Here is a 23,632-nt window from a genome sequence, read left to right on the forward strand (position 1 = left end):
TTTTCCTCTTCCTTATTAAACTAAGCCCTCTGACTGGTCCAGATATGCAAGATTTAAGGTAGCAGATTCACCTATTGTTTACCCGGCACCACCTGATTTTACCTTATCCTGTTGTTTCTTTTAGAGAGATACAAAACTGACATTTGACAATTTCATTATTGCTACAACTTTTTACTTTTTCATCTATCTTCCTTTCCTTTTATGATTACATGAGCTATAAGTTTATTTCTATTAGAAATAAAGCAAAAAAAATTATTTCTAATAGCACTTAGTCTACAATAATAAATGTAGCTTTTCCGCTCATATAAGTTAACACGGAACATTTGACGAGAAGGGTAGGCTATAACTTTATTTTTATTAAGCGAAGAATTGATACATTGATTTGATGAAATATTCTCTAAAAGCTAAAGATGCCGTTCCCTAAAGATGCTTCTGCTACTACTACTAACAATTCATTGCAGCACCCAGGGCCTGAGACCGATAGATTTGACTTGGCCCCTCCTCCAACGCACTCAACTAAGAGTTTAAATCTTTTCTTCCACCCATAAGCTACCCACTCCATTAATCATGTCCTCATGGCATGAACCATAAGATTCAGCAAAGTTGAATGGTCAAATAGCTATACCTTTGAAGATGGCATAACTTCCCACAATCCCTGGGAAAGCGTTGTAGGCTATACCATTATTTTTATTAAGCGAAGAATCGATATATTGATTCGATGAAACGTTCCCTAAAAGCTAAAGATGCCATTCCTTAAAGATGCTTCTGCTACAACTACTAACAGTTCATTGCAGCACCCGGGGCCTGAGACCGATAGATTTGACTGTGCCCCTCCTCCGTCCCATTCTACTAAGAGTGGGACGTAGGAGAATGTCATATAACACCTTTTGAATTACCATAGCCATACGAAACCCGAAAATACTATTATTCTTAAAAACAATAAAGCGATTTAACCTTTTTAGCTAAAAAAAAACTCCTTTTAGGAGGCTCTGTTCTTCGTTCGTTTCCTGCTCGATTACTAAAAAAGTCTAGTTTTGGCTGTCAATTTGACATCCTCTTTAACATGATATTTAAGAAAGCAAAATCTCGGACAAAATAGGAAATCTTGGTCAAAGTAATAAATTTGGTTTTAAAATGTATGTTTAACACGCTTCCCGTTCATTTATTTCCCTTCTGTTTTATAAACAAATCCCAGATATGTTGTGTCTTTGACAAAATAATTTAGGCGATAGTAGCCTAACCAAAAAAGCTTTACTAGCCTAAAAAAGTAGAAAAAAGTAAAAGTTGATGTAGTTTGTCTCTATTACTGGCTAACCTAGCCTTTCCAAATTGTCTCAAAATGCTTGAATTTATTTCCCTCTGACGGTCCGTCACCCTAAAGCAAGCCCACGCACATTAGAACTGACTGAAATAAAAACTAAAAATTCGGTTCACCATTTTCGCCATGGTGGAGACCAACGTTGCAAAAAAAAAATTCAAAAAAGATTTTTAAAGTTGCTTCAAAGTGAGCACGGGTGTAATTTCACAAATAACATTTATCCACTTTATGGTTTAGTCTCAACATGCACAAGTCAACTAAAGTGCATCTCTTACGTTATAAAAATCTTCACATGACTTGTCATCGCCTAGAAATATATTTGACGAGTTCCTGAAAAAAATCAAATAATAAATTCTGAAAATAAGCAGAAGACGCCGATATTACTACCCAACGTGTCAGACGTCAATGATACTGATATTAGCTGCGAGCCTGCTAAATGTACAAACAATGTGAAGGCTCGAGTTCCCGTGAACGGAGAAATAAAAACAGACTAGAGCACAAAAGAATAGCTGAAAACAGATGAATTTCCGACTCCAAAATATATCGAGATTGCCAAGGCATGTCATGTCATTTAACATAGAGTTGAGCGTAAGGTATTCAAATAACAGTTGAAAAGTTGGCTGTCCAAAATATGTACTATCTTTCCAAGGATCGTGTTAAGTAGCAGCCAAAAGAAAGAAAAAAGTAACTAAAAATAATTTTAGAATTTAAAGGCTTATCCTATCCCATTTATCCACATATTTCATTACCTGTGTTTCTATCTTAATTGAAACCTGATAGCTTTAGTGCTTTTGCTGTACGTCATGGAGACAAAAGTGTACACAGAATACCTGTAATCTCAGCTAACTCTGTAATTTTTAATATTTCATTGTCACTCTGCAAGGGAAAGTGAAAATCTATATATATATATATATATAAATAATTTGTAAGTTTGTGTGTTTGTCCATGTTTTGTGTTTGTCCGCAAATGACGTCTCGCACGCAAAAAGAAAAAAAAACAAAAAAAAACAAAAAAACTGAAAAAGCTAAAAAAGAAAAAAGGATAAAGGATAAAGACGAAAAAGACTAAAAAATAAAAAAAACAAAAAAAGAAAAAAAAGAAAAAAAGAAAAAACCAATAAAGAGTAATCTAAAAAAAGAAAACTAAAAAAATAAGAAACTAAAAAAAAAACAAAGGGAAAAAACTAAAAACTAAAATAGAAAAAAAAGAAAAACCAAGAAAGGAGAAAAAACCAAAAAACAAAGAAGAAAAAGAAAACTAAAAAAGAGGAAAAAAAACTTTAAAAGGTAAAAAAGAAAGCGTGACGAGGAATCACAAGAAAAACGTGAAAACAGGCTTGCGGCTCAAAGAGAAATTACCAAAAGAAAGCGTGCCGAGGAATCACAAGAGCAACCTGAAAATTATCGCCTGGCCTTCAGGTACAGCCCAGTCGATGATTATAGCTTGAGTAGATGTGTTCAAATCGCGACTATGTCTAAAATTTGTCCCTATTGCAAGGCCTTGAAGTTTAATGGTGAAACAATGGGAATATGTTACGCCTCAGGAAAAGTTAAACTTCCTCAATTGGCTGCACCACCAGAGCCATTGAAGACTTTATGACGTTACAGACCGGGACACAAGGAATATAAATGACGACCGGGACACTCAAAGAGAAATTACAGACCAGGACACCGGAACACAAATCACGACCAGGACACAGGGAATATAAATGACGACCAAGAAACCCAAAGAGAAATTACAGACCGAGACACCGGGACACAAATGACGACCGGGACACAGAGAATATAAATGACGACCGGGACACAGGGACACAACTACAACGGGGACGCCGGAAGGGCACAAGGGGGATATATAAATGACGACGGGGACACAGGGAATATTTGATTAGCAATCACCATCAACAAAGCTCAAGGGCAATCATTAGAAAAATACGGTATAGATCTGAATACAGCTTGTTTTTCCCATGGACAATTATATGTTGATTGTTTAAGAGTCGGTAAACCTGACAATCTATTTATATGCACAGACAATGGGGCAGCGAAGAATGTTGTATATTCGCAAGTTTTACGTTGTTAAAAATAAATATATATATATATATATATATATATATATATATATATATATATATATATATATATATATATATATATATATATATATATCTGTATTCACAGGTGGGACACAGGGACACAACTACAATGGCGCGTAACTAATATGGCGCGTAACGACTTGAGCACGTGGGGGGCTTGGGGGGCGAAGCGCCCCCACCAACTAGGAGTTGGTGTGGCGTGAAGCGCCACACCAGCAGCTAGTATGCTTATATTATAATGCTCAGTCATATATATAACTGAATATCTTGCTTTATTATCTGTTTGTGTCATTACTTCTATTCTAATTTTCTTTACCACCTTTTTCTTGAATCACTTTCTAATAAAATACTTATGGATAAACGACAGTTCAGACTTAATATTAAATAAAATGACTATCTTCAACTGTGTTTTAACCAAAAACATGTGCATTTCTATTCTGTTATTAAATAAATAAATAAACAAGTTTTGTAAGGAGCGATACTAAAACTTAAAACGAACGGAAATTATTCTGTATATAAAGTGGGTTGTCCCCCGTTCAACGCCTTGCTCTTTACGCTAAAGTTTGACTCTTTCTCACAACTCTACTTTTTAAAACAATAAGAAACTCTGATTGCAATATCTTACCACTGCTCTAAATGGGCTTTGTTACCAGTTCAACGCCACCACTAACCACTAAGCTGAAGCTGTGGCAGCCCAAGGGACAAAAAAGACTATTTCAATTAGTTCGATAATTTGTTTTGCAACCTTTCCAGTTCTTAAGTCAAACCGAAAAACTATCCATATACGCCCCTGGATGTCTAATAGCCTGATAGTCTCTTCATACCGAAAAAATGGCCTATATAAGTTAGCTTGCAAAACCAGTAACGTTATTGACCTGACTAATTATAAAAAAAAATACAAAAATTTATATACCAAACTTGTCCGGGAAGCAAAAAAAAAATTACTATTATTCAAAAATCTCTCATTGCAAAGGGAACTTGCAAAAAATTTGGTCCACAATAAATGAAATTCTTTCAAAAAAAATAAATTCAAGATCTGTACCTCTTAACCCTAAGGACATCAGTGGCAGATTAATTGACCCAAGTTCAGTACCGGATGCTTTTAATAATTATTTCACTAATATTCCAAATGCTAACTCCTGTTCCTTCTCCCAGTCAGTACAACCTAGCAAGAATCCTGGATCCACGTTTTTCTCTCCAACTGATCGTAAAGAGGTGCTTCAAGTTATCAAATGTCTCTCTAATAGTAGTACACCTGACTTCTTTGGCATAAATAATAAGCTTCTTAGGACCGTATCTTCCTATGTTTGTGAACCCATTGTGCACATAGCAAACCTGTTTATGACCAATGGAGTCTTCCCAGAAATATCTAAATCAGCAATCGTTATCCCGATTCATAAAAAAGGCGATCCGTCTGAGATAAGTAATTATCGTCCAATCTCACTTCTCCCAGTTATATCTAAAGTGCTCGAGAGAATTATATTCCGACGTCTTTCTCCCTTTTTATTTGGGATTCATTCTTCAGATTCGTTTATTTCTCCTCATCAATATGGCTTCCGTTCCAAATTTTCAACTGCTCATGCACTAATAGACGCCACACAGTTTATACGTTCCCAACTTGACCTTAAAAATACTGTATTGGGCTTATTTCTGGACTTTTCTAAGGCCTTTGATATGGTTGATCACAGTGTTCTATTAAGTAAACTCAACAACTTAGGGATTCGTGGAGTTCCTTTCTCATGGTTTGGCTCTTATCTCTCTGGTAGAGTACAGAGTGTGAGTCTGGGCGGGTTGACTTCACATCCCCTACCTGTCCGAAGGGGCGTCCCACAAGGCTCTGTTCTTGGTCCAATACTTTTTCTCCTTTATATTAATGATTTGGTTACGGACCTGGGTCCATCAGTGCACCCAGTACTTTTTGCTGACGATAGGAACTTTTTCATCACCGGTCCTAATTTACCATCCGTCGTCGCCTCTACTCAAACCCTTCTGAATAGAGTACAGGAGTGGTGTCTAGTTAACTGCATGACCATTAACATCAAGAAAAGTCAGATTGTATTATTTCGAACCCCTTACAAAAAAAATGAAGCTCAGCAAGCACTTGGCCTAAAATATTCTACCAATCTCCTCCCACAGGTCGAAGTTGCCAAGTTTCTTGGTGTCCACATAGACTCCTCCCTATCATTTACAACACACGTGTCCATGTAGGACACGTGTCCTACATCAGAGCCATAATTTTGCAACAGGTAAGTATGATTAATCGTGCGAATTATTTTCTTCCTCCTGATATCCTTGTCACGCTTTATTACTCTTTTATTTACCCATATATCTCATACTGTGGATCTGTTTGGGGCAACACTTTTCCTTCAGTTACCAATAAATTAAAATTTGCCCAAGACCGTGCCATCAAAGCAGTTTTTCGGCTGCCCCGACTATATCCCACCCAGGACTTGTACTCCGATTTTGGTATTATCCCTTTTGAACAAATCATCAAAAAATTAAATCTATACCTTGCATACTCCGCTTACCATAAAAATCTTCCTCCTCAATTATTATCTTATTTTAATATTAATAATTCTGAAGGCCTCTGTCTCCGTTCATCCAACCGTTCCTTCATTGTCCCCAAGTGTGTCTCTAGTTCCGCCCAGCGATCCCCCATTTATAAATCTATACTTCAATGGAATATAATACTCTCCAGTGTCGAGCTATCCACAAGTTTTCGCACGCTGTATAACAATGTACTAAAATTTTGATATTATAACTCTCTAAATTCTTATTCAATTTGCTTTAGTTACCCATGTTTTCTCTTTTCTTTTTTTTTCTCTCTTCTTCATTTTCAATTTTTTGTGGTTATGGTCCTCAACAAGTTCGCTTCCAGGATCTTTATTATTATTGGTGTTATATTTTAGTTTTATTTGAATAAATTGAATTGAATTGAATTGACCCCACAATGTTTTCACTTTATGTTGGCCTCGTTGTCATAACTCTGGCCTCTACAATTTTAAATGTCAAGGGCTTAATTTCCTACGGTCTTAAGAAGGGTTTCAGACATTCCATACAATCAATACAAGATCAATACATAATTCTGGATGAATACAAGATAGGTGTATAGGAGTGCTGTTATTGGTGTTAAGAGTAATGATCACCATCTATCAGTATCTAGGGTTAATCTAAAGCTGAAATTTCGGAAGGGTAGCTACCTTCAGGGAAGTTACTATGTTGGTAGACTCTAGGATGAGAATTTGAGAGAACCTTTCCAGGAACGATTGAATACTAAACTGGAGTTTAAAATTTGGCAATGTAGTAGATGGACGAGATAATTTAAGGAAAAGAATTTGTGAAGTTGCTGATGATGTCTTAGGGAAGAAAATTAGGAACGCAGGTAGGAATACTAGTCAAAAAGCTTCATGTTTAATTGGGAGGGCTTGTACAAGAATTATTTAAGGCCACAGTTGCTGATACTTTAGTAAATGAGTTTCTTAAATATGGTGGCTCTAAGGTTAGAAATAAGCTGCTCAAGGTTATGAATATAAATTTTAAAAATGGGAAGTACCTAGCGATTTTGGGATAACCCTAATTAGAACACTATATAAGAAAGGTGATAAGAGGGAGTGTTATAATTACCGAGGCCAATAGCCTGGTCTCTGTAGGTAGTAGATTACTTAGTAATATGATACTTTTTAGACTCAAAGATGGTGCATACAAAGTGGTAAGAGAAGAAAAGTACGGTTTTAGAAAGGGTAGAGGGCGTGTCGACCAAATTTTCACTCTTAAGTTAATTATTGAGAAGTGTCTGAGTTATCAAACACCTTTGGTCCTCAGTTTTTAGATGATGAGGAAGTGTTCAATTCTGTTGATAAAAGAGCTTTAGCAAAGGTCTATTCCTTGTACGGTATACCAGATAAATATATTAAAGTGATTGGTGTTATGTACGAGAATAACACTGCTGCTGTTAAGGTAGGAAATGAGGTTAGCAGCTGGTTTCTTAATAAATTACGAGTTCAGCAGGGCTGTGTTCTATCTCTCTTTATATGGATCATTTTGATGGACATTTTCTGAAGGAGCACAGGAAAGACAATGGGAGAACATGGAATCAAATGGGGGAGGAAAAAGTGTCCTAGACTTAGGTTGTGCTGATGATTTAAGCATCCTAGATGAAAGTTTGCAAAATGAATGAACTTTTAGATGTTTTGCGCGTTCAAGGTGCTAGAAAAGGTTTGAAAATTCATTTTGAGAAGATTAAGTTGCTAAGGTTAGAAATAAGTGAAGATGGAAAAGTTACCTTGGGTAATGAAAAGATTGATCAGGTGGACAGCTTCAATTACCTTGGTAGTATTATTACTAAAGATGGTGGGAGAAGTGAGGATGTTAAAAGTAGAATAGCCATGGCTCACAGTATTTTTTTTTTTTTTTACAGTTGAAAAAAGTTTGGAAGAATAGGAAGATAAGTCTGCAAACCAAGATTAGAATAGTGGAAGCTACAGTGATGACAGTGGTCAAGTATGGTTCGGAAGCAAGGGTGCTCCTAAAAGTGGATGGAAATTTGCTAGACATTTTCCAGAGAAATTGCCTACGGATTATTCTGGGTACCCGGCTGACTGACCGTATTTCAAACAGTAGGCTGTACGAAAAATGCGGTTCTATCCCGCTTTCTAGGGCGGTAATGAGAGAATGGCTGGGACGGCTTGGCCACGTTGTGTGGATGAATAATGACAGATTGCCAAAGATTGTCCTTTTTGGCCAACTTTCAAGTGCTAAACGGAAAGCAGGTCATCCATGGCTGGGGTTGGAGGATGTCATAAAGAAAGACTTAAAGGAAATGGGAACTTCCTGTGAGGGTGTAAAGAGGGAGGCTTTGAATAGATTGGATGGAAGTGAAGCGTGCCTATCTGTGTTGGCTTGGTGATGAGGTAAGCTGTTAGTAGTAGTAGTTTTACATATCACCAGGCAGGTTCTGGACTCCAGCATCAGTCCCAGATCACACACATCCTGAGACCGAAACGCCTACCCCCGCTCTTAATTTAAGCCCAGTACACTCAGGGGCACCATGGGAAGGTGATAATCACAGCTGCCTAGTGACTATGTAGCTTTTTGTTTGCACCGTCCATAGATACGAGCCTAAATTGAGTCCACAACAGGTAGATCATCTAAGTGAACTTCTGTGGTGATGCTGGATAACCTTTGCTGTTTTCATATATTCCTGTGCCTTTTCAGCCTTTTGGTGGCATTTATGTTGTGAGTGATGCGCGTGAATCGTTAAATATTAATCCTAAAAATATTGTCCGGGGTCTGAAACTAGCAAAGGCTAAAGCTGTGACCCGTGGTTCGGTTAATGGAGACCACCAGCAAGTCTGGAATAGTCTGAAGTTCAGTCTCAGTAAGTATACTGTGGAATTTCAGGCTGGTAGAAGTCTCTGAAATACTGCGCTGTCTAGGGCTAGTCTGGTGCGTAATTCTTTTTCAGAGTCACCACTGGAAGTTTCTCAGGACATAGCCTTGCTTGACGCCAGTCATCACTTACAAGTAGAACGTGTTACCATCAGAAGTTTTAGCACAGCACTCCGTCTCTTCGTACATGGCAACCATTAGGCGGACTAGTTTCTTGGAAGGCCGTAGAACCGTAAGACTCTCCATTGGACTTGACGATCCAATAAATCAAACATTTTCTCGCAGTCCAAGATGTGGGTGTACAAGCTTTTCATTAGATTCTTCTTGTATTATGCACAGAATGAAGACAAGATCGGCACAGGATCTTTTTGGACAAAATCCATTATCTTTGCGCAGGTGTGGATCAAAGGCAGTTTTGAGTCTTTTTAGTATTATGGCCGAGAAAAGTTTCACCTGGATTGAGAGAAGATCAATGCCTCTGTGGTTGCCACATTCTTTTGCATCTTCTCTCTTGAAGAATTTCAGTATATTTCGTCTTCCCCTATCTTTGAGGAACCCTTCAGTCTGCCAAAAGCTCTAAGAAGAAGAATACCCAGATCAACAAGGGAACAATGAAACAATGAAACATTTGAAAAAAACAATGTTTTTTCAGCTGAAAGTAAGAAGCAACATTAAACTTAAAACAAACAGAAATTACTATGTATATAAGGGAGCTGCCCCCTATTCAATATTTTGCTTTCCAAGCTAAAGTTTCTTAGTACTTTAAAAAACCTTAGTTCTATTTATCCTTATCCTTGTAGTCATTTTGAAGGAATTGGAACAAAAAGTTAAACTTTGGCGTCAAGAGCGAGGTATTGAGGAGGAACAGCTTCCCTTATATACGAAATAATTTCTTTTCGTTTTAAGTTTTAATGTTGCTTCTTACTTTCAGCTGCAAAAAACTTGTTACTTTTTATTTAACTTCTGATAGCTTTTTAAACAGTGTTGGAAAACCCGATTTACCAATCTATTGAAGATTCACCTCCACTAAAAATTTCTCAATGGAAAGTCCTTACTACGTAAAAACTACCCCTCCCCGTACAATTCAATCCTCGCACAAAATTCTCCTGGAAAATTTGTTGCTGACATTTCTGCAAGGAGAATTCTCGTTAATCTACTTCATTTGAAAAAACCTATTTTTACTTAATTTCTTATCAATTTTCAAATAAAATAAGGAATACCCCCACCCCCTGTGGATATTTTTCACAAAGTCTCCCCTCTCCCTCCCCAACGGAAAGTTTTTCCCTCGAAAAATTACCCAATGAAGTTTTTCGCACGGAACCAAATCCCCGTCCCCCCACCTAACGGAACCCAGACAATTTAATCCTCGATGAAAATTTCCTCAGAACATCTGCACATGTAAAATTTAGTCGCCAAAAGAATTAAGACAAATGGAAAGAATTTCGTATAGGAATTCTGGGAAATTCTCCCGGTGTGAAGTTTCCCCGGAAATCTCACCCCCAAAAACATCCCTATCCATGGAACACATACCTAGTGGATAGAAATTATTTCCCTTGAAACATATCTGCATACTTCCCAATAACAAACACTATTTATAAACAGTGGGCAAATCTGAGAACTTAAAGCCGTTCCACAGGGGTTGTGGAGGGGTGATGTCATCTCCAGAGATATAGTTATTGAACTTCTAACAATGTTGAACAAAATGGCTTCTTCGAAATTTGAAATTAATTTGGAGAAAAAGGGTGAGGAATTGGTCTCTTAAAAAGGGCTTTAAAACTTAATTTTCGTTCGAATGAGCACTCTCCCGATCTTCTAGGAGCACCGGTGAAAAAAAAATACCAAAATAAAAATGAAGAGGCATCCATGGTCTTTCCTCTGGTAAAAATAATTTTTTTGTAAATAGGAGCCTTAAAACCTCTACTACGGGATTCTCTGATAGATTAAATCTGATGGTGCAATTTTCATGAATATTCGTTGACTTTTTGGTCATTCTTTGACTTTTTTGAAAGTTACCAAAATTTTCTCAGGCTCGTAGCTTTGATGGGTAACATTAAGCTTGATGGATTTTATATATTTGAATTGGCATCGGCATAAGCCAATACTTTTGATGTATCTATTGTTCCAAAAATTCCGTTTTTTAGAGTTTCGCTTACTATTGGGCTGAGTTGTCCTTATTTACACTTCGCTACCACGAATTCAAGAATTCCAAATATTAAGGAACCGTTTAAGGGCTGAAAATGGAATTTTCAAAGGAAGCAGCTGGTAGGATATATTTTGAAAAGAATAAAATATGAATCGAGTGGTGTGTACTCAACCTAGCAACGTAATCTAAAAAACTATGAACTAAACACAACTATTAGGATAATTGTAAAAATCTCTAAATTTTCAGAGAGGCTAGGACCTAAAGCCCACTTCCAGTATAGAGGCACCAGTTCATGAGAATAGAGAAGGACAAGGACTTTCTAAATTTATAAATTGCAGACACGAAAATAGTCGTTTTCAAAGTCTTTTTTGGGGGAGGGGCATTTGCCCCTCCCCCAATCCGCACCCTTGTTCGGGTTCACTTCCCTGGCTGTTGGCACAGGGTGTAACGACTTGACGACCATAATGAGGGTTTTTTAGAAACAAAGGGGAAAACTAAACTTTACCACAAAAGAGAAAATTTTTTGGAAACGGTATAGAAGGTGAGCGCTTCTGAAAGAAACACTATAATAACAAAAAGTAGTACCATATCATTCACCAAATAGATTAGGGTTGCCATCAGTCCCAGGGCACAGGGGCTTTTCACCTGTTTGAAGCTTCTGTCCCGGTCGATGTACAAAATGTCACGATATTTCAGTTGCAACACGCGGACAATGCAGACCGGTAAGAAAGCGTTGTGTGGCGAGCCCTGCAGCCCGTGACTGTCTACTAACTATCCCCTGTCTTAGTCAGTCACGTGTAATGTTACATTATTTTTTTGTGTCTTAACTTGACCAATCAAACCGATGTCGTCTGAGGAATGGAAAGAAAAGGTAGTTCAAAATACCATAACATAAGTACCATTTTTCAGACGGTTACGCAAAAAAGTTGTCGCTTATAAAGAAGATTAAAATAAGCTCGTAAGGCTTTACACAATATGTAGTTTGTTTATTTCCGTGAGTCATAGTGGTTAGACTCCGACACATCTATACCAATACTCCGATACGTCATTTTACAAGACCACATTAAATCTAGTGGATATAATTCAAGGATATCCGTAGTTTCTACTTTACGAGATATGTTATCATATATTGTCAGACAAAACATGCCAAAAGATATTTTAGTGTGTAAAACAGAATTAACAACGGATTACAAAGCTATCAATTCCCATCAGATTTTTAATTTTTTGGGCTGCAACACTTAATGATTCAAAAATTGCCGCAAAACAGCCAACTGCGCTACACGAAGAAAAACATATTTACACTATTCTCTGCGAAAAACCATGCTAGAACTTAAAAAAATCATTTAGTGGAATTTTTACCGATACGAATAATCATAATGCTGAAAAGCTGTTTCGTCTTCTTATTCAGTATTTCTCAGGAAGCGATGGTATGCAGTTGAAATTGGACTCTTTGAAAAACAAAACACCAGAAACCATTGTTTCTTTTTACATAGATATAATGAAGAACTTAAATATGTCATTTGAAAAGTAGATTGTGTAAGGGTTGATAATCTTAACACTGATTTTGGTAAACGAGAGACTTAAGGGAAGAAAAAAGTTCATTTTAAACTGAAATAGCAGCTCTCCAATGATACAAAGGCATGGAAGATTCTAGTCGCATCCTACATAATACAGCATCAACATCTGCGGATGTACTTGCAGTTGATTTGAAGTCAGTGATACTCCGGATCTATAAATGTTATCTGGTATTTACGGTACGCAATCAACGTCTTTAATCTTTTTGTCAGGCAGCAGATGCCACTTATGCTAATTTACAATCCCAATCAAGAACTAGATGGTTCACATTGTTGCCAAAACTATTCTGAAACTCTGGGAATCACTGACCTTTTGGGGCTGAAACCAGATCGCCCAAAGCGATAGTCAATTTCTTTAACCACCCTTCGTCAGAAGTTTATTTTCTGTTTTTACATAGCCAATCGTTTTTATTTGAGAAAAAAATTAAGAAAATGGAAAAAGAAATATAGTCATTACTGAAGTTTAAGAACTCATAAAAGGTCTTGAAAAAAAAATACCGTAAGAATATGCTGTGGCAACATTTGTGGAGATTCCAACCGAAACTGATTAGACCAAATAACCATAATTTCTCAGGAGTCATTTGGCGAAAAAATTCATAATAATTACAGAACAACTTTGGAATGTTTACAACAGTTGAGTTGTCTACCCAAAAAAAAAAGAATTATTTTTTTGCATGAATTTTATTGTGTCACCACCAGTGTTGCCATACTGGCTTATTTCCCGCCCGACAGGCTTATTTTGGTGGTGACTGGCGGGTAAATGACTAGTATTACCCTGACTTATTTGCCTTGTGTTTTCAGAGGCTCTGGCTTTTTTCTTACAGACCTCTAGCTTTTGTTTTGTCTCACCTTCTGGCAGTACTTCTTGCCGGAATGACATAATGTTATAAATGTAGTAAATTATTTACAAGAAAAGGGAAGTTACTGTCAACAGCGCATTTGAAGAAATAGCCTACTTCAAAGGGTTTATAGAACAAACAAGAGGTAAATAATCTTAGGACGATGTTTTTGCCAAGGGACGGATACACTGAAAAGGAAACAAATTTTGATTTGCCAACACGTATACGTTATCCATGGTCATAAGGCCAAAGTGGAAAGAATATTTCCTTTAGTAGGCGCACAGTGGACTAAAGAACATGTTCACCTTCACCTAGACACGGTTGAAAGCATAATTCAATGCAATTTTAATTACAAAATGACATGTTCAGAATATCATAAGGTTGTTAGGGACAAAACAGGCCTGGTAAACAAGGTTATCTGGAAAATATATTAAATAATTTGTGTTTCATGGGTAGAATCTATGTTGAATAAAGATCTAAAGCCGAACTGACCAGCCATGACAAAACAATGAAATGAATCTGAAAATGGCAAACGGGTCTATGGCCAGTAAAGGAAACAAAAAACAAACAAAATAACTAAAATAATATAAATAAAAAATACATTTAAAACTAAAGCAGAATAACTAAAATAAATACATTTACAATTGCAAACTACCTTCTTGAACATTCAGCTACTTTTCTGATGCTCAAGAGGGTAGCTGGCAATTGTACATGTGAGTAATTGTATATATATTTATTTTAGTTAGTCTGTTCTAGTTATAAATATATTTTTATTTATTTTAGTTTTTGATTCTAATTACCTTGTTTTTTGTTTGTTTTTCTTTCACGCTGTAGGCACCTTGTTCTATACGGACGAAATATTCGTTTGATATTTGTTCTCTTCGTTTCCTTTACTGGCCATAGACTTCTTTCTCATTTTCAGATTCATTTCTTTGTTTAAAATCCATGTTGTAGATATTTAATTTTTTTTTACAGTCTAAACTTCATTCGCTTACAAAATAAAGAAAAACGAATATGGTTTTTCATTTGCATAGAGATTTTCAGTCACTTACTGCTCATGTCCCGGTCAGTACTTAGGTTTCTATGGCGATCCTACAATAGATACCCTTTCCAAATAAAATATTTTCTCCCCTGACAGTCCCACTTCCTCTCCATGATGGTCCCAAAATCATTTGTTCTTTCCGTTGTATTGTATCTCTCAATGCTTAGAGTTTCTTTCGTGTATAGTAACTTTTTATTTACAACAAGCCATAAACACTGTTCAAAGTATTTGCCTTATCTGATTGCAAAGGAGTTTTAAGATTTGTTGAATATCGAATGCTATATGTATTTAAAACTGATCTGAAAATGTGGATGACAATTAAAGAGAATATGATAATCCTTTTAGTAGAAACATGCTGTATGTTATAAAGTAAGGATTTCTTTGTTATAGAAGGTTTTTTTTTACTTTTGTATATAGCCTTTAACAACATCTGGGACCATCCGGGGGGGGGGGGTGCATTATCAGAAAAGCTACCATGATTTGTAAATAGCAAAAAACAAAGAATTTAATGGTACTACTACCGTTTATTTCTACATGTTTCCTTCAAGAGGCCAATCACTAAGCATTTGCGTTAAGTTTAGGAGACACAAATTAAATTAGCATCCATTTTTGCTATCATTTCACTTATAAACTGATGCCTAGTGATGAACGCAGGGTGGAGGGGAGCCCAGAGACCCCTAAAAACCCAAATTTTCTTGATATTCTAGTCTAAGCACTGCTTAGTCAAATTATCAATATTTTTTACATTCGACCTCCCCCTTGATTTTTTTCTAGTTTTTTTCTCAGCTTGACATTGGAGTAATTGAATCAGCCTAAAAGATGACGGGAAGAGTGACCAAAATGAAACTTTGGCGAATTTATCCCATTTGAACGTCTATTTGTTCGTCATAAAAAGGCAGTGTGGTCTGAGAAAATGATAAGCAATTTAAGGTGTTACGTCGAAAATGAATCTTTGGCGAATTTATCCCCATTTGAACGTTTATTTGTTCGTCGTAGAAAGGCAGTGTGGTCTGAGAAAATGATATTTACTTTAAGGTGTCGCGTCGAAAATGAATCTTTGGCGAATTTATCGCCATTTGAACGTTTATTTGTTCGTCAAAGGCAGTGTGGTCTGAAAAAAGGGTACTTAATTTAAGGTGTTACGTCGAAAATGAATCTTTGGCCTTTTTAACGACCTACATTTATTATTAGGATATTATTTTATTACTAGGGTATTATTAGGATATTTTATATTTATTTGGATAATTTTCATCAAAAATAAAGCAACAGAAAATCGAGCTGGTTATCTCCTTTTCTGGAACAACATAAATTTCCTTACGTTTGTTGGTATGCTTTGTTTCTTGCACTTATCTCTCATCAAACTTTGGTTCAAAATACCAACAATGTCAACAAAAAAATAACAACAACATAATCAGCAAAATTTTAATGTAGCTCGAGGTGATATCCAATCATTTAGGGGGGTCTGTCAGGTATGAAAAAAAGTTTCAAAGCTGCCAGTAGCAGAATTCGACAGAATTCCAAAAGCTACTGAATCTGCCAACAAATTTCACTAGGCCTTGAAATCAGCCAAGTGGCATTGCTACTATGCTACCCCACTTTTTCCACTGCGGCTGTCTGTTGTACAGTCAAACTGAAAGCAATACTCACGATTAAATAAATATAAATTTCCTGAACGTAAAGAAGCAATAATTTTGTCACTACAGTCTTTATTTCAAAATGGGAGACTAGCCAGACCATACAACACTGCCATTCAAAAATCGAATGACAGTAGATTAAATAAAACGGTCGAAGAAAAAAGTTTTGACTTATTTACCGTAAGAACGGTAAACAAAATTTTTAAGGAGCGGTAATAAAATAAAGTTGAACGGTAAATAAAATTAAACTTTAAATATTAAAGTAACATTTATACTCGGACAGCAGACGCCATAGTTTGTGGAAAATTAATGAGTGAGGGTCTCAAGTATTTGAACCATTCTTACTTGTTTTTTGGAGGGGGGGGGGGGTCTGAATTATCACATAAAACAAAACACGCCAATATCGTATCCATAATATATATATATATATATATATATATATATATATATATATATATATATATATATATATATATATATATATATATATATATCATGAAAAGAGAAATCACCAATGCAACAGCACAAAAAAAAAAAAAAAAAAGACAGAAGGAGAAAAGGAAGACTGTTTTCCTAAATTAGTGACTAATATAGACCAGCACTTGAATGAGACCTTAACCCTACTCATCCATACAATCACATAGGTCAAACAGCATAGCCATACACAATCAACCATAAAGAATAATCCATGGACAGGCAGTCGTGTCGTCAATAAGTATAAGTCGTCATTTACCAAACAATAGAAACAATAATAAAGACATATATATATATATATATATATATATATATATATATATATATATATATATATATATATATATATATATATATATATATATATATATATATATATATATATATATATATACATATATATATATATATATATATATATATATATATATATATATATATATATATATATTTATATATATATATATTTATATATAGATGCAAAAGAGGATTATTTAAGTATTTATCACAATAGATGAATAAGGATATAACCAGGTTTGAGGGAAGTGGATAGTGGTTACTTGCGAAACAGCTTTCATTATTCCTTCTAAGACGCACAATTCAACGTAATTTCCCCATACCATCCAGGAAGGGGTTTGAAAATCTTTCCTTACGAGTTTCCTTGGAGATGGCACTTATTTGATTTTGCCTCGCCAAGACGTCGGTAATATTTACTATTGTCAGACATTTGTTTTTCGTGAATATAAAATGAAAGTTAATTGTTTCCATTCAGCAGCAAATTTTTTCTCTTCATGCGGGATAGCCGTTTAGCCGTATTTAGCCATTATCATTGTCCTAAGTTAAAAAAAAACATGAGTGAAAAGAACTAATGCTTTGGAACAATTTATTATTTCATTCCACCAAATACTTGTGGCTCGGATCTAATTTTCAAACACCAGATACGAACCTAAAACAAGGATTTTTGTCACTGAAAAAAAAAAGGAATAAAGCAACCTTAGTTACTCTAAACACGTCATTTAAATGCACGTACATTTCAAAAACGTTTCACGTAACATAGCCTAAAAGTGAGTACTCCTCACATTGTCCTTTCTTGGGTTAGAATATGAAAACAACTTCCTTTAATCGTCTTTTAAAGTTCTTTGGTCTAAACGGAAACTAACCCAAAGGAAGCAAGGAAAAACTGAGAAACACTTCAGATTGACGAAGAAGAAGAAATGAACACCCAAAACTTGTTTACGCCTTAGCCACAGCAATTTACAAGACTTTGAAATAGGAAAAAAAGAGCCTTTTTAACGACACAAACTTCAAAGTGGTAGAAAGCAACTTCTTTACGACTTAAAAAAAAAGTTAAGTCTAGTCTATACAAACACACGACACACAAATCATGACTTTAGTCAGACTGGGTGGTCAATTGGATCACCCCAATGCAAATGAACAGTTATAAACTTGTAGAATTACACTTATTTCAACACTAGTCGAATTTATGTATATATATTTTGTTTTTATATAAAAAAAAAGTGACTCAACTGCAATAGCCTATAACTAAACACTAAAAATTGACTACTGGAATCCAGAAGTTAATACAAATTGAGGCGGTTCATTTACTAACGTAGAATACAAAAAAGGGAAAAAAGATACAAAAATCTTATTTTCTGTCTCTGTCCGCTCTCCACAAATGGATTCAGTATGCCTCACACCAAAAAAAAAGAGAAAAAAATATAATCACTTCTATTCGAAACTAAAACACAGTATATAATTGAACACAATATCTTAGGGAGGGGTCAAAGACACCCACACTCCTTTAAAGACACTAAAATCTCACTTATTACGTTCGCGATCATGCTCTTCAGTGGTACCTCCGGCAGTGGCGCCACTTGGCCCCGCCTTTCCCATGGCGGCAGCACTGGCAGCAGCTGCTTTTTGTTTAAGCATTGTCCAATCAAAAGTATAATCGTATTGATGGTTGAGTGTTCGGAATAGAATCCTGAAGAGCTGACGAAGATACATGTAATCAGGAGCTTCTTCAAAACGGAGGCCTCTACAGTAGTTCAGATACATGGCGAATTCGGCGGGAAAGCCCTGAAATAGAAAATCGATATTCTAAACGTCCAACCAAAATTCTTAATATTTTAAAAATATATTGTCAAAGAACGTACATGACATGAGTTAAATAAGGCTGTGTTCTATCCCCCTTTGTATAGATCATTTTGATGGATTTTGTCTTAAAGGAACATAGGAAAGGCAATGGGAGACCACGGAAGCAAATGGTGACGAAAAACTATCCTGGACTTAGATCTTGCTGATGACTTTAAGTATAATAGCTAAAAGTGTGAGTAAAACGAACGAACTTTTAGAGGTTTTGCGATTTCAGGGAGCTAGGATAGGTTTAAAAATTAATGTTAAGAAGACTTAGTCACTAAGGCTGGGAAAAAGTGAAGATGAAGGCGACGTTGGATAACGAAAGATTAATGAGATGGGTAGCTTCACTGGCCTTGGTAGTATTATTAGTAAAGATGGTGGGAGCAGTGAAAATGTCAAAAGTAGAATAGCCAAGGTTCAGGATGTTTTATCACAGTTAAAAAAAGTTTGGAAGAATAGGAAGATAAGTCTGCAAACCAAGATTAGAATATTGGAAGCTACAGTGATGATAGTGGTCAAATATGGCTCTGAAGCATGGGCGCTCCAAAAAGCGGATGAAGATTCGCTCGACATTTTTCAGAGAAATTGCCAACAGATTGTTCTGGGTACCCGGCTGACTGACCGTATTTCAAACAGTAGGCTGTACGTAAAATGTGGTTCAATCCCGCTTTCTAAGGCTATAATGAGAGAAAAGTTGACACGGATAGAGTACGTTTTGCGGATGAAGGATGACAGATTGCCAAAGATTATCCTTTTTGGCAAACCGTTTAGGGCTAAACGGAAAGCAGGTCGTCCGCGGTTGGGGGGGAGGATGTCATAAGGAAGATTTAAAAGAAACGGGAACTTCCTGAGAGGGTGCAAAGAAGGAAGCTTTGAATAGATTGGGATGAAGGAGAAGCAGGCTTAGGTGTGTTGGCCTCAGGCGACTTGATGCTGCGGTGAGTTGTTAGTAGTAGTACATGACATTTTTGAACCAGAACACATGCCAAATTCGAAGAAAAGCCATGAAAACAGAAACAACACCCTAACCATCCCATTATAATTGCCCGTATTATGAAAATCTAGTTTTGAAAACTGTACACGACAAATCCAAATCTAAATATATGGCAAATTCAACAAGAAAGCTTCAAAAAAAAAAATTGACAATCTAAACGTCAAATCAAGCTTCTACATATTACATAAATATCCTTTCAAAGAATGTGCTAATAACAGCTGTTTAATCACCATATCAGATATCAACAATATCGGATAATATCGGATATCAACAATATCGGATTAATCACCATATCAGATAAAACAACTTTCACCGCATATACCTCTCCACTTTATACAAGATCCAAAATACCTTCTATTGTCTTTAACATAAAATGCAGTCTTATTTTCAAAATGCCTGCCTCAAGTTACCGTTACTGAACTTAACTTTTCTTATACAAAAAAATTTAAAATAAATGCAAGATGATACAACCACTACCAAATATAAAAATGCTATCAGTAATACAGGTCAGAAAACTAAAATCAATGTAAAGAAAATATATATAATCAATGTAAAGAAATATATAAAACCAAATAAACCACGCATAAGAACGTCAGTAGGTCAGTAAGTAATATATTTAAAAGAATAGACTTTTGAAAACATGTTCAAATAGATTCCTATCTTATGTTCCTTATTTTTAGTAATTTTTTTTTTCATTAAGTTATGTTAAACTATAGTACTAACAAATTATTATATTAAGTATCTATTTATTATACAAATTATTATTACAAATCATTATGTTCAATAAGTTCTTTAGTGTTATTATTTAATAAAACTATTAACATATTGTTAATACTGCTGCATATTTTTGAAATAAATTCCTTGGATTTCACGAGTCTTGAGTCTACCCTGGATTTTTTATACCTGGATGCTTTAGTTATCCAGATCCAACCTGGATTATTCAATCTCCTCAAGTATAAAAAAGATTTTTCTTTGAAACCCAAATACACAAACAAAAATATTGAATTCAAACCCTAAATCCACCATAGAAGTTAAACACGTTCCGAGTATCCTATCTTTTCAAAAAAGCTGAATATAATTTAGAGGGCGGTGTAGTGTATAATTCGATGGATACGAAAGGGTATAATTTAGAATATTATTTTAGAGGGTTAGAACAACCTCTAAATGTATTGTTTTTTATGCAAAAAACACGAGTTGGTGATGTATGCAAGTCCTGAATATGTAACTAGCTGATATAGATAACATTCTGATTCAATAAAGAAATAAGTTTTGTTTTCAATTGAAGGTAAGGAGCCCCAGTAGAACTTAAAACGAACAGAAATTATTCCGTATATGGGGGGGGGGTGTCCCTTCCTCGACCCTTGCTCTTTACGCTAAAATTTTAAAGATTCTAAAAAATACTTCTAATTAAAGATCAACGGTCCTTGTGTTTGAGTAGTCAGCATGAGTTTCCTAAAGAATTAGGACGAAAAGTCAAACTTTCAGTGTAAAGAGCGATATTTGAGGAAGGGGTAGCCCCCTCCCCCCCCATCACATATGGAATAATTACTGTTCGTTTTAAGATTTGATGCGGCTCCTTACTTTCAGTTGAAAGACTTACTTTTTTTCATTAATCTCTGCCTTTTTTCAATTCATGCCAGGAAATCCTGTGTTCTCTTCCCCCTTCCCCCGTGCAACATTTATCCTGCAAAATTCCCCCAAAAATTTTCCCCTTGAAAAATTCTTTTATCATGGACACTCCTCTTCCCCCCCCCCAAAAAAAAAATGCTCCAAAATTTCCTCATGTTTCCCACTAACAAATACTATACGTAAACAATACGAGCAAATTGCGTAGCTTACAGCACTTTCTTCGGAGACTATGGAGCGTCATGTCATCACGAAAAGCCTCGTTATTGAACCTTTCTGATGTGCTAAATTGAATTTTAAAATTTAATGTCTTAAAATTTAGATCGAATGTCATTGGAACAAAAATGGGCGTGGGAGGGGGCTAGATGCCCTCCAATCGTTTTAGTCACTCAAAAAGGGTACTAGAGACCTTCCAATTCAAATGAGCTCTCTCCGCATCTCCTAGGACCATTGGTTCGATACGATCAAACATGGGGGAAAGTAATAACAATAACAATAATAACATGCATCTGTGATCTTAAACAAAAATTCCATATTTTTTTTAGATAGGAGCGTGAAATCTCTGGAGTATTGCTCTCTGATATATTGAATCTGATGGTGTGAATTTCATTAAGATGGTTTCACTTTTTAGGAGGGTTTTCAAACTTTTTAAAAAATCAGGCAAATTTTCTCAGGGTCGTAGCCTTTAATAGGTAGTACTAAACTTAATGTACTTTGCATATTTGGAATCTAACAGTTCGTGGTAACGAACTATAAGATAGGAGCAACCCGGCTTAATAGTAATCGAAACTCTAAAAAGCGGAATTTTGACACAAATAGATATGTCAAAAGAATCGAATTTTTATACTGATTTCATATTTAGAAGTTTCATTAAGTTCTCTTTTGCCTATCAAAGGTTACGAGCCTGAAAAAAATTGACTAATTTTCTTAAAAAAGGGATAAACTAGGTCATAGAATCTTAATAAAAATCACACCATTAGATTCAGCGTATCAAAGAACTCTATAGGTTAGAAACTCCAATCTGCAAAAACGAGTTTTGTATTTGTATTTGTTTTTTTTTTTGCCAGAAGATAGATCCCGGATGCGTGTTTATTTATTGTTTGTTTTTTTTCCACGGCTGATCATATCGATCCAGTGGGCCTACAACATCGAAAGAGGGCTCATTCTAACGGAAATTAAAAGTTCTAGTTCCTTTTTAAGTGACCCAAAAAATTGGAGTGAAACTAGATCCCATTCCATGCCACATTTTTTTCCAAAATCGTCAGATCAAAATTTTGAGATATCTTTTTTGTTCAGCATACTTGAAAGGCCCAATAACTATGTCTTTGGAGATAACATAACCCCCCACAGCCCATGGGGAAAGGTCTTTAAGTTACGAAATTCGTCCATTATTTACGTATAGTATTAGTTATTGGGAAGTATGAATACATTTTTCAGGTGAGGAGGGAAGGACGAATTTTCTGCTGGGGGGATTTTGTACGAGGAGAATTTTGCAAGGAGATGGAAGTTTCCAGTGGTTGAACTTTTCAGGGGAAACTTTATACTTCGGGAATTCGCCAGAATTCCTACACAAAATTTCTTTATATGTCTTGTTTTCTCTTTACCGACTCAATTTTACGCGTGGAGATGTTAAGAGTAATTGTCCGGGATAAATTTTCACCAGGATTGAATTGTCCAGGGGATATTTCAGCGGGGAGACGGGTTTTTCTACCAGATTTCTTGGCTTTATTTAAAAAATGATCAGAGATTAAATAAAAAAAAACAAATTTTTCAACTCAAAGTAAGGAGCACCATGACCACTTAAAACGATCAAAAATTATTATGTATATGAGGGTTTCCCCCCTCCTCAACACCTTGCTCTATACGAAAAAGTTTGAATTTTGAATTCAACTCAAAGTAAGGAGCAACATTAAAACTTAAAACGAACATAAATTATTATGTATATGAGGGGGGTTTCCCGCTCCTCAACACCTTGCTCTATACATTACAGTTTGAATTTTGTCTCAATCCGTTAAAAACGACTCCTGAAAGACAGGCGTCTTTTAATTAGAACAATAAGCAACATCTTTTGAAATGCCGAAAAACTTTAGCGTAAAGAGCAAGATGTTGAGGAGGGAAAAACCCCCCTCATATACATAATAATTTAGGTTCGTTTTAAGTTTTAACGTTACTCCTTACTATGAGTTGGAAAACCCGTTTTTTCTATTTAATCAGCACAAAAAGCCAATTCTTTTTATGTCTATTTTACTTACAGCTACAGGAACATATAAGACACGGCCCCAGGTAGAAATATGGTGTTTTTGTTATGAGATTTTAACACCAAGGTCGGTAGAGATAGGGATAGATGGTATCTTAGCCTAAGTAAATTTGGT

General features: G+C 35.6%; 1 protein-coding gene across 1 annotated transcript in view; it reads right to left on the minus strand.

Moving 5' to 3' along the window:
- Positions 1–17,370: 17,370 nt before the first annotated feature.
- The window catches only part of LOC136027563 (casein kinase I), a 60,004-nt gene continuing 53,742 nt past the window's right edge, over positions 17,371–23,632 (minus strand). The window contains exon 7 of the mRNA XM_065704932.1: positions 17,371–18,580. Within this exon, the coding sequence (XP_065561004.1) occupies positions 18,320–18,580 (261 nt within the window). The 3' untranslated portion in view covers positions 17,371–18,319. The remainder of the gene's footprint in view (positions 18,581–23,632) is intronic.

Source organism: Artemia franciscana, chromosome 5 (assembly GCF_032884065.1).
Source record: "Artemia franciscana chromosome 5, ASM3288406v1, whole genome shotgun sequence".
NCBI classification, from domain to species: Eukaryota; Metazoa; Arthropoda; class Branchiopoda; order Anostraca; family Artemiidae; genus Artemia; species Artemia franciscana.